Here is a 12,168-nt window from a genome sequence, read left to right as displayed (position 1 = left end):
CACACACACAGTGATTGAAGCAAAACAAACACACACACGCACACACACACACCCACAGCAGGGCTTTGACAGGATGGTGCCCACGCAGCCAAAACACAGACATGCCGCCACACAAGCTGCAAAGGGAGACGGAGGTGGGAAAACCAGGACGGGAGAAACAAAATAAAAATGAAAAACAAAAAAAAAAAAAACGACGACGAACGAAGATTCTACATTTAGGAGCAGGGGAAAAAAATGTCCCTAAATAACCTCATGGAGCGTTTGATTGATCTCTAGGTTCTTGGTTGTTATTTTATTTTTGTTTTTAAAAAGGTCACTTTACAAAATATCACACTTATTATTATAGTTATAAAAATTGAGTTAAACAATTTGATGATAAACAAAAGTTTTGATTACAAAAACAAAGTCAAAGTTATTTGTTTTGTTTTTTTAAATCAAATATTCAATTATTAAATCCGAAAAAAGGACATTTGTCAATACAAAACTGGAATAAAAAAATGGACAGGTATTTGATGTGACTGAATTAAATCAATTTGGAGTTGAGATGAGCTCACTTCCTCTTTTGTAAAACTGCAAATGGCGTTGTGATTATATTTTCTGCAAGGAAATCAGGTTACAAAAGCCAATCAGCATAAACACAAAGTTCTCCTGTCAATCACAACCACAAAAGTGGAAAAGTAGAGCAGTGAGGAGGAGAGGCGACAAATTTATTATTGTTGAGAAAAAAAAAAAAAGAAAGATAGCTGCTGCTTCTCTGCTAACAAGGAGTCGTTGCCGGGCGAACATGCTTTCAAACCATTTCCTGTGAACTAGTCGCCGTCTTATTTTTATCGCATATGACGCCAACAACTTTTGCCGACACTTTGCGGCGGGAAAGTTCAGCCGGAGTTGAAGGGGTGGCGGCGGCAGCGGCAACGGACGGATAAGATCAGAATTAACAAGCAAAAAAAAAAATGGCCTTACATGAAATGAGACGCTTTGATGTGTCATTATTGTTACTACGACGACGACGACAATGGCGGATGCTTTCCGAGTGCGCCGGGCTGTGGGTGGGTGCGCGGTTGTGGGAAAAATCATAAAATTTTTTCTGCGCAAATTAAAATCGTGCTTCGTTGAATGTTTCACGTGGCAAATTGTCATTTGGCCACACTGGCAGGTGGGAGCGAGCAAAGCTAGCATTTGGCAAAGTGACGGAGCAGAAGCGGCGTCAGATGTTGTTTTTCAGGAACATCCTCCCCCTTCTTTGTTCGCTTTCGCCGCTCGGGGAGGCGAAAGCGCCGGCAAGCCAAAAAGCCGGCCCGTCGCCACAATAACGTGAGGAAATGAGAGTCAATGAAGAAGAGGCGGCCAGACAGCCACCAAAGGAAATGAGGAAGAAATGAAGAGAGCCAGGAGCTTTGATAAGGGACAACGCAGCCCGGCAGGTGCAAGAAGCTTTTCTTTCATCTTCCTCCACGTCTTCATCCTCATCTCCCTCGCCCACTAGCTGCAAAAATGCCAAACGTGACACTCCACCCGCAATTTGTTTCGCCGTACTGCAATAAACGCCAGGATGAGGTAAGGGATGAGGTAATGCTTGCACGAAAGAGGCGAAATTGCGATAAGATCCGCGTAGTGCAGTATGCAGGGTCTTCTGGCTTCTGTCCCTAACATCGTGCCCACAAAAAAATCACAAATCATGGATTTCCACCAAAAACAAAAAAACAGATCATGAATTAAAAAAATAAAATGATAATGACGAAAATGGTACATGCTCATTTTTGCTAGCACGTCTATGATGTTTTGCATTAAGCTAAAGGAATTTGGGAGTATTGATGAGCCATATGCTGCTTACAAAGATGAACTTTATAAATTTCTTCATCGAAGAGAAAAGGACAGGACAAAATATATATTTGTAATCAACATTCTTTTCTATTTGGTGAGTCACTTTTACAGGAAGGTCACAGGGAGGTCACAGGAAAGCAAGATGGCCGGCGAGGCACCCTTAATTGCCACCGACTCGTTTTTCTTCTCATGTCTTTCACGTCTAACGTGTTGCGTCTGCACGCACACTGGGATGTTGGCGAGTGTGTGCGCGTACATACATGCACAGCTGTCGAGGAGGGGATGAGGACTAACGATACCAATGTATCATTGTGTGTGTGTGCCTACGTCCCGTCTGACAGAGAAGTTCCCTAATTGTGGATAAAATATGGCAGCGCACAGTTGGCCAACTCATCACTAATGAAAAAAAAAACAAAATACACACCAACCACGTGTGTGTACGCACAAACACCACACACACACAAACTATTAATCCGTGTGTAGATGGTGAGCGCACACGTCCAACAGATTTTTAACATCAAATCTAAAAGAAAAAAGTAGTCAATATTACTTTGCTTTCTGAAAAAAAAAAAAAGAAATTTAGATTTAATATTTCTGTTTCGTTTACCACAAACAAAATCAGATTTTGTGTTTTGGCATTTTGCTTCCTTACGAGAATGTCTGACATCCCGCTGCAAACAAGGCAAAGGAGTGCGTGCGAGCGTGCGTGAGAGCGAGAGAGCGAGAGAGAGGCAACACTGTAGGGCATCACCTTGGCAGAGGTATTAAATCTTTTTCATCCTCTCCCTGGGCTGTCGGCAGAAGCGGGAAGACAGATTTACTTTCTCTCGCTCTCTTTCTCTCTCTCGGACTTCCACACTCACACACACGCACGAGCGTATCTCAACATGTTCCTAGTAAAGTGTCAGCGGCTGACACCAGGCAGAACAATTCAGCCTGGCAGGTACTGAATACACACCAAGAAAAAAAAAGCCTTCAAAAGTAGCACAAACGTGAAGTAGTGGCACACTTCCCCAACAGGAGCGAGCGGGAAGTGTCCAAATACTTTTGTCTGCGGTCTTTCAGCACCGTAATGTCATCGTGTGTGTGTGTGTGTGTGTGTGTGTGTGTGTGTGTGTAATCAGCAAGGCAATGTTTTCTCGGCCTGGTATCAACTTTTTTTGGGGGCTCACAAAGTTGTTCTGATGTCTCACACACGAAAAGGCATGATTGTCGTCTTTCTACCACTTGCGACTGTCAACAGCTATCTCATTGCGTGCGTGAAGGTCATGGAGGTCATTTCAAGGAGCCCTTTGAAAAGGTGAACCCGACGCATGTTAAAAGGATGACGGCGGCCGTGAAAAGACGCCGACTGTCCTCTCGAAATTTGTCCCGATGAAGAATTCACGGCGCGTCAATAAAGGGGTCGGCGGCGACCGGCGCCAGATGTTTCCTGTCTACGTGCTTCGATGCTGATTTAACACCATGGACCGCAAATGGACCTTTCTTCTCACATTCCACGGGAATTATGTTTGTTAAATTTCATTTCCACTTGCAAAAATGTCATGGTTTGCTTTTCTCCAACTGTATTTTCATCTCATTCTGTCTAAAATAAATCCCCTTGCCATTTAAGTACAAATGGAGGCTTCAACTGAGCTCTTGGCAAGTAGACGGTGACAAACGAATCAAACCCAGACGCAGGAATCCAAAAGTCCATTTTGCCGTTTGTGACTTTGATTACAGCAGCATTACATGATGAACTTCTCAAGCAGGTTAAGCTGCCACTTTGTCTCACGCTCGTGGAATGCTAATCAACAGATGTCATCACGCACTTAAAGAGCGGCAAGGAGGATAAGCTAGCGCAGGTGCTTGCTTCTTAAAGGCTAACACACCGAGTGGATTGGAGCAGAGAGGGAGACAAAATAAGGAAAGACGAGCGGCGGCGCAGCCTGCCAAGGCGGCAACAGAAGTGCGGATTGGAAAGAAAAAAAAAAAAGAAAGAAAAGAAGGCAAAAGAAAAAGTGCTCGTCCTCGCGCTCACCCCGGCTAATATCGCTGGGGCCGTTTGTCTTGTTAGCCGTTTCATTTCTCCAATCTGCACGCTGATGACAGCAACACGCACCTTACCTGCCTCATCTCACTTTTGTGGGGGACTGACGCAATAATAAAAAAAATAAAAAAAACATGCCGCAGCAAACTCAGCACTCACGGCAACAACAAGGGAGGATGAGGCTCCTGTGAGAACGCCAAGACTTTTGGGAGCGGAGACAAGACCGGGACGAGACCCAACGTGGGCTCAGTGACCCATTAATTGCTTGCCCATTAAATCAGCAAATCAGCACTGGTCTTGACCGGTGTCCACAAAATCCCGAGACTGGCCAGTTCAAGACCGGAACACGACCAACACCTTCAAAATGTGCTCTGGAGACCATCACCAGAACACGGCTCGATTTGGTCAACATCTTACTTACTGGTCAGCACTCGCCTAATTCTGCAACTTCAGATTGTGCCGCAACTATGACCTCTATTTTAGTTGCATTAAAAAAAATAATAAACACAATCCTTTTAGTTTGAGTTGCAAAGCACCGAGGCGACCGAGTTTCTGATTGTAACTCGGCCTTTGTACACGTTGCAAGACTTGGTGTGGGGCCTGCGGCTGTCCATGGTGCTGATTCCACCCAACGTGAACGGCAGACACAATAAGACCAAAGGTATTCTCCAGGCATGAATCATTCAAACAAGGCATCCTGGAGGGAGAACAACACACCAACATACACGAGTGTGAGGTCGTAAATGGGAAGCGCTTTCTTCACTTCCTGTCGAGGGAATGGCTCCTGATTCTTGTGTCCACAATTTGTTTCCACAAATCAAATAGGACAAAGTAGTAACTCTTGCTCTGAGGTTGCTAGCCTGGGAGCAAAAATGCGGGTTGCAAAGTAGGAAGCTAGCTAGGTACAGTCGGTCGCTAATTAGCCGAGTAGACGGCTAGGGAGGTAGCTCGCGTAACAAGTAGCGAAAAAGGTCACTAGGCAGCTAAAATGAAGGTACCCCAGTTTGCAAGAAGTGGCCCGGAAGTATTCGTGGCAACTTTTACTTTTGCCTTGAACAATCAATAAGGTACCATCCATCCATTTTAATTAAACTGTTAGTAATTTTGCATCGTAATAACTTCAACAACACGTTAAACTAATAATTTCATTTTAAAAATAAATAGATGAATTAAAATATTTTTAAAATTTAAATTTAAAAATAAACATGATTTACAAATTGATGTGAACTCGTTCTAAAAAAATGAAAGAATCAAAGTCAGAAATGACATTTAATGAAAATTTAAGGGGAATCTTGAGGAGCAAATGGCGGCTGGATGACAATGAGGAAGACCACGGGCGGGGGTGTGGGGCGAGAACAGCAAAGCGATGAAGAGGTGGGAGTCCTTATCGGAAAAAAGCAGACACCTTTATCTGCCTGCCCTCCAGTCCCACACGTGCGCAAGCACGCATTCGCACACACACACAAAGTCATCAGCGTGACACTACTGAGCGTTAGCCATTAGCCAGGTAATGGCACACAAACATCACCAACCCAACGACAAAAGTATCGGGACGCATGCGAGCCTTTGGGGCAGTACTGCGCTGGGCCACAAAATGTCAAGCAGCACTGAGCACACAAGAAATGCTTGCGAGGATTTTGTAGGCAGCCTTTGGGTGCGTTGCTGCTCAAGGCACGTCAAGTAACAGTTAGCATAACATCCGAGCTAATTTCCATTAGCCCGTCAAAGACATTTCTCAGGTTTTGTTACCGTGAAGCTAGCTGACTTGAATTTGACCAAATATATGTCATATTCGAACATGTCTCGAATATGTTTCTCTATCCTTTTTTTGTAAACAAAAAATATTACAATATTACAAAAAAAGTAGGGATTTGCCCTGACTAAAATTCCAATTTGTTTTGCTATCTCTTGGGTCAGGGTGGAATTTATCATTTGACAGAGCCCCACCCACCTGGGTCGACAAAAAATGGGAAGCAAACAGAGCGGAGTGCTCCCACGCCCCACCCACAGGTCCCATTTTGAGGCCATGAATAAGCATTAGCAGCCAACAAAATGTCAGCTAGCACGAGGAGGGCTAGCACTGCCCAAACGCAAATGTCAGAGGCCTGTGTCCAGTAATGCATCTGATGGAGAGAAGAGGGCAAATGTCAGCTGTCCCTCAAAACGGCAGCGCCGAGCCGCAACTTCCGCTGAAAACACCGCTTGAGTGACTCAAGGCTCTTTGTTATTGTTTCTTACGACGCTTTGTGGTTGAGGGAAGACGTGCAGCAGGGAACATTTTAGTGGAGCAATAAAATTTGCGAAAAATATTTTATTCGGGCAAACTTGGAAAAATACATTTTCAATTTCAGCAGTTTCTTTTTTTACATTTGACATGGAAAAATTTTAATTCGGAATTTTTTCATTTCATCATTCATGTCATTTAACATGAAAATCTAATTTCGTGTGTGTGCGCGGATGTGTGTGTTTACTTTATAAAACGGTGAGAAAAAGGCTGCTGACACCTCAGCGGGTTTTGCAAAGCCAAATCATGGGCTAAATAAAACACACTAATGAGTTAAGCACACACACACAAGTAGTTTACACTCTTCCAAAAGATTCATTCTTTGATTACACACACACGCACACACACATGTAGGTAGTGTCTCACTCCATGCACAATTTTAGCTTCTTTAATTCCTTCCTTTCATATCGTCCTTGTTTGCCTTCCTCGATGCTCATTTCCTCTTCCGCCCTCCCTCCCTCCCTCCCTCCCTTCGAAGAGTGTACATTGTAGCATGTTTTGGAACACCTCGTCTGATATGTGTGTGGTGGAGAGAGCAGTGGCGATGGATGCATCAGGAGGCCCCGCCGCCACGTCGAGGTCACAACCGTCAACATCGGCCTGTGCTGCCATCACCACAATCACACACACGAGTCAAACACTTAAGCAAAGAAACGCGCACGCACACACACACACAGACTTTGGACGACCTGCAAAAGTTGTCATGTATTATTAGATGGCACGGGAGCTCTCGGCCATCTCAGGTGAAGCCGCCGGCGTTTTGCCTAAGGAGCCCCCTCCCCTATTTGCATAACGAGCTCCCCTATCTGCACATCTAATTAGAAGGCCGCCGTGCCCTCGGGCTTGGTTAATTGGTTAAGGAGGACGTGCACGCCCGCGGTTAGCGGGACGCTAATCACTTTGCGGCTTCCTTGACAAACGAGCGCAGGAGGACCAGCTTCCCGCGGCTCCGCATTTGTGTTTCAACGGACGCTTTCAATGTGTTCGAACATGCGTGCGAGTCCGTGGTTGCCTTTTCATTGACAGCTCGGCGCTTCCGTATAGATTGTCACGGTCAGTTGGCTGCTCATTTCTGCTGCGCACGATGCTGGTCATTAACAGCAGAGCAGAGATGCTCGCCAAAGCAAAGTGTTCCGCTCGCTACAGCAGACAGACCCTCACTCACCAATTTCGCGGCCACCGGGAGGCGACGATGTGCGTGGCATGCCGCCGCCTGCAGGCTGCTGAGTTTTTGCACCTCCGCCTCGCTTCTCAGTCAGGCCTCCTCTTCAATCTTTTTTTTTTTCTTTTTGGCTCATCTCTTCCGCCGCCCCAATTCTCATTTCACACCACAACAACTGCCTTCATCCCATTTTTTTTTCTTCTCGCACTCGTTGGCCTCGTCTGGCCTTTTAATGTCCCCACGCACTTTTTCCTCCTTCTTCCTCCTCCTCGCCGCAGCGGGAATGTAGCGGATGCCATCGAGTGTTGTCGCCTGTCCCCCGGCAACAGCCCCCCCCCACACCTTGCTTGAATACAAGGAGCTGGATCACAGACACACCCAGACACACACACTACCCAAATGGGATTAGATTGTGCCTCGCTTGCACATTTTTGCTCCTTTGGAGACGTGTTGACTGACCACGGGCATGCTGGCCAATGAGAGACCAATGGTGGGGGCGGGGGGGGCCGGTTTAAGGTCAAGTGTTTTGTCGTACTTGCATATTTTACATTTTTTAGCAATATTTGTGTATTTTGTAGCTAATATTTTGCTTTGTGTTCTGATGTTTTTAATATGTAGATGAGTTTGAACTATTATAGGGGAATGAGTTTGACTTTCAATAGGATTGTTGTTTGGTGGTTTGTTTTGGGAATCATTTTATCATGTTTATTATTTTCGTCTGTAACATTTTGGTTATGTATTTTTTCCTCACACACTTCTTTTGTTGCAATCATTTGACTTTTTTGTCCAGCTTCTGTTGTATTATTTAATATTCATCATATGTTATTTTCATTGACTTTTTGTCAATATTTTCATGCCTATTTTCATCTTATATTTCTGTTGTTTATTTACAAAAAAAACAACGTCACCCTCATACTTTGCCTGCTTCACTTATTTTCACTCTTGTATGTTTTTTTTGTTTTTTTATGATGCCACTGCAGCAACCTCAAAGGAGAAAGGAACCACCTGTGAGTGTCGCATCTTTTGCAAACTTTGATGTTAACTTTGTGGATGAATTTGTGGAGGAAAAGGTTACTCGTCCTCATCTTGCCCTTTTTGCCATCCTGCCTTTTATCTTTGTGTTTGTTTCTCATCAAATGAGGGGAAAAAAGCCTTTGTCCCGCTTTTCATCACCTTCATCCATTTGGCGACACCTTCTTGCGCCTGCCCCCGCTCGCCTCCTCGCGGCAACATTTCTGTGAGAGAGTGTGCCCCACATCCAAATGATTTTCTATTAGCGCCTGCGCCTGTTAACAGTGCTGCGTTTGATGACGCTAATCAAATTGAAAACCTTCATCTCGCCCGCCTCACCACCCCGAAAGCGCCTCTCGTTCGTATGTGCGTGTGCAAAAATCAATAGTCTGCTGTTCTGTGCCGGTCGTAAACAAGTGTCCAATCTGAAGAGCTCTGATTTCTTCCCACTGCAGATAATGGAAAGAGAAAGCAAGTGCAGCACCGGCTGGCGTGAGGGACCTGGCCAGCCCGGCCCACCGAAGCAAAAATCCAGGTAGAACCGACACTCTACACAAGCAAGCACATCAGTGTGACAAGTGATACGCCGAGGGCAAGCTTTTCGGCCATCGGTCGGAAACCGGGGATTCTCTTTCGGAAATTCCTAAACTGAATCGAGGGCCTGGTACATGTCTGCCTGCGGCAAAATGGTTGGCTGCTGCGCCGCCGCTGAATGTAGCGTTGCCTGGATGCAGCAACCACTGCAACATCTCAGCTCATCACATCATCTCACCACATCAGTACGGCACTAATATTTGTTGTTTTGCACAGAGTACAAATTATATGTGACACGGGGGAGCGTGATCAGCAAATACAGGGGAAAAAGTTCATAAACTGTCCAAAACGCTGATAAACTTTTAATAAATGTCTCCTATGAAAAACGGGCTGCAAATGGCAGCAAACATGCCCCCCCCCCTCCCAAAACTTGCTAAAAATATTTTAGAAACTGCAAAAACACAAACATTGAACCAAAAAAAAAAAATCTGCAAAGCTCAAGTGCCAATATGCGGGGGTCTAGGTGTTGCTGCTGCACCGTTTGTGTGCCATGGGCCACACAAATGACACGTCAATCAAAGATGACGATTCTTTCATCCACACCACTAGGCGCTGCTGTTGGCACCTCACAAACACATTCGAGTTGAAAGATTGTGCATTTAATCAACGTAGCCTTTAAATCCCAACACGCGCGCGGTCATTACTCGCACACGCTGATAAATGACATCGGATTAAAATTCTATGTTAATCCATTACGAGTCCCGTCTGAGTCATCTTGTCGTAATAATGATCCACCGCGTGCGTGCATGCCTGCGTGCGCGCACACACAGTCAAGTGAAGCTAATGTAAAGGGAAATGTGGTGCTGATTAATGCAACTTTGAACCCTGCAGACATGACAAACTACCCCCCCATACTCACACACGCACACACACACACACACCAACAGGAAGTGACACCCAACCCTCCACTAATCAGCGTGTGAAAAAGGCAAGACTTTATGCACTGGCGCAGTTGCTCAGATCAGAACTTTGGTTTGACCTGATGTTATCTTACGCACACTTGTGTCAAAAGTGAATCTGAAATAAATCACATGTGGTGTGTGCACTGTTGTCAAAGCCAAATCTGGTTCCAAATTTCATTCAACTTGATTTTGCCTTATTTCGTGTGGTGTCGACATTGCGACCAATCTTGATGAAATCCAGATTACATTTTTTTTTATGCTGCAGTACATGGATTGGGAAAGTTGTCCTTTTTTTGTTTGTTTGTTTTGTTTTATACTGCAACAGAAAAGGTGTCGAGCAAATGGCACAAAGCAACTATTCAAATACAAGCAAATTCAATCCAATTAGATGAAAACAAATTACCCAATTCAAACACGTACCAAAGCCAAAATGGACCTCAGATGTTCCAGATTTCATACTTGGTGATTCAACTTTTTTGTGTGTGTGCCAACTCAGCCCCAGCTGTTGTGTTCAATGACCAATGACTGCCCCCCCCCAACCCCGCAACCGCGTGTAATCGCTGCACTTTTTTTTCCGGTCTCAAGCCAACGCACATCAGCACGTCCCGTTAAGTCTCCATCGAAGCGTAAGCCGGGTTTGATTAGCACGCACTCGCATAGCAAGGGCTGGCAAAAGATGTCACACTTTGTATCCAAGTACAACACTGGTGAGTATGGTAAAAGTACTACCGATTTAATTCCTTTATTTAAGTATCGTAACAAGTAGAGACATAGGTGGCACGAGTACTCTTTCTCTTTAGTCAAAGTCGATATTGTGTTCAAAAGACTGCTCATAGCATTAGTACTGATTCAACTCTTGGACTTAAGAAAAAGAAGATAAAAAAGAGGAAAAGAGAACAGAAATGTATTAAAGGACAACAGGAACCATTTTGCTGTCAATCCCAAAGCTGGTAAAAAGACTTTTACTGCATACTTCATGAGAAGTGAAGATACCTACATAGTCAACTCTTTTAAAAATGACTGAAAAGCACATCAGCACAAAAGTGAAACATGAATTGTACTGCCAGTTGCGAGCGGTGCCAAGAGTACTCTTTGTTGTAGAAGAGACTTGTGTAAAATAAATAAATAACAATAACAATAATAATAATAATGCAAAGACTTGAAATATAACTACTGCTTCAACTCTTGCACTTAAAAAAAAACCTGCGTTAAAAACAAATAAAAAACTCGAGCAGTTTGTCTGATCTGTTGCCACCCACAATATTGTGACGTCGCATCAACCTGACCAGACGAAAGAGTACATTCTCTTCTTTTATCAGAATAGTTCCAATTTGCTTCGCAAAATGCACAATAACACACACACGCACACACACACACACTAATCTGGCATCGGGCTCTTACACAGCAACACGTCATTGGCATGCGCACGTGCCAATGTCGTTACACAGAACGCGAGCATTTAGTAATAAATATGAACGCAGACCGTTTCAGGTATTGACGACAAGTTTTTATGCTTTTGTTATGCGCAGGAATTCCGTCGACCACTTTACCACCGCGATGATGCAGTCGCCAAATAGTCACGTGATGGCGTGCCTTTTGCGCGCACAAGACACTTTTTGCAAAACGTGTGTTGGGTACAAAACTTCCGTTCAAAAAGTGCGAAAAGGTTCGGAACAAAAAGGTTTACCAAAAAATAAAGCGTTCAAATGCATAAGACGCATCACGTGAATAATTCTGCTGAACTTTTCCTACCTTCGCATAAGACGAGCACCAGCGTCCAGATCCAGAAGGTCGCGCGTCCTCGGAGTGTTCCTCCGACTCCTCCCGCAACTCTCGCCCGGGGAGCCTCCATCCTTCTTCGGTCCCGTTCGGATGAGGCCACTCGATTCCCGCCGGCCAGGGTACCCGATCGCGGGCGAGGGGAGCCCGTCTGCACCCGATCGCGGGCGAAGGGAGCGAGTCTCCTCGGTGGCGGAGCAAAGGCGCTGGAGCGACTAAGGGGAGCAGCAAGACGCCGTCAGCAACCTCATGGCGGACTTGAGTGGAACTCTTTACTATCCCAAATGGGGGGGATTGGAGCGGAACCGGATTCGATAGGGAAAATGGCGAAGCTCCACTTTGCGTTTACAATCCCAAGTTCAAACACCTGCGAACAAGTTCACAAGACAAAAAACAAAACAGTCAACAAAAGTCCAGTGTCCAACTGCAACCAAAAGTGAGTCACGTGACTTGAATACATCCAAACGGGCTCAGAATGAGGATGTTGAAAATGATGAAGATGGTGCGCTCCTTCTCGCCACCCAACAGACACTGTGCTGCTCTAGCGCGGGGCTTCAACTACAACTCCGGTGAGCGAGCGAGC

The 12,168-nt window shown here is 45.1% G+C and overlaps 1 protein-coding gene across 2 annotated transcripts in view; it reads right to left on the bottom strand.

Moving 5' to 3' along the window:
* The window catches only part of si:dkey-215k6.1 (transmembrane protein 132B), a 75,000-nt gene extending 62,832 nt beyond the window's left edge, over nucleotides 1–12,168 (bottom strand). The window contains exon 1 of one of the 2 annotated variants that reach the window (XR_005098692.1): nucleotides 11,559–12,168. Coding sequence is in view for 1 of the 2 variants with exons in the window: in XM_037258096.1 (XP_037113991.1) it covers nucleotides 11,559–11,658 (100 nt within the window). In the remaining variant the exon portion in view is untranslated. The remainder of the gene's footprint in view (nucleotides 1–11,558) is intronic. The other variant, XM_037258096.1, reaches the window with a different exon arrangement.

This window comes from Syngnathus acus, chromosome 9, assembly GCF_901709675.1.
Source record: "Syngnathus acus chromosome 9, fSynAcu1.2, whole genome shotgun sequence".
Classification (NCBI taxonomy): domain Eukaryota; kingdom Metazoa; phylum Chordata; class Actinopteri; order Syngnathiformes; family Syngnathidae; genus Syngnathus; species Syngnathus acus.
This window is presented reverse-complemented; position numbering and strand designations above follow the sequence as displayed.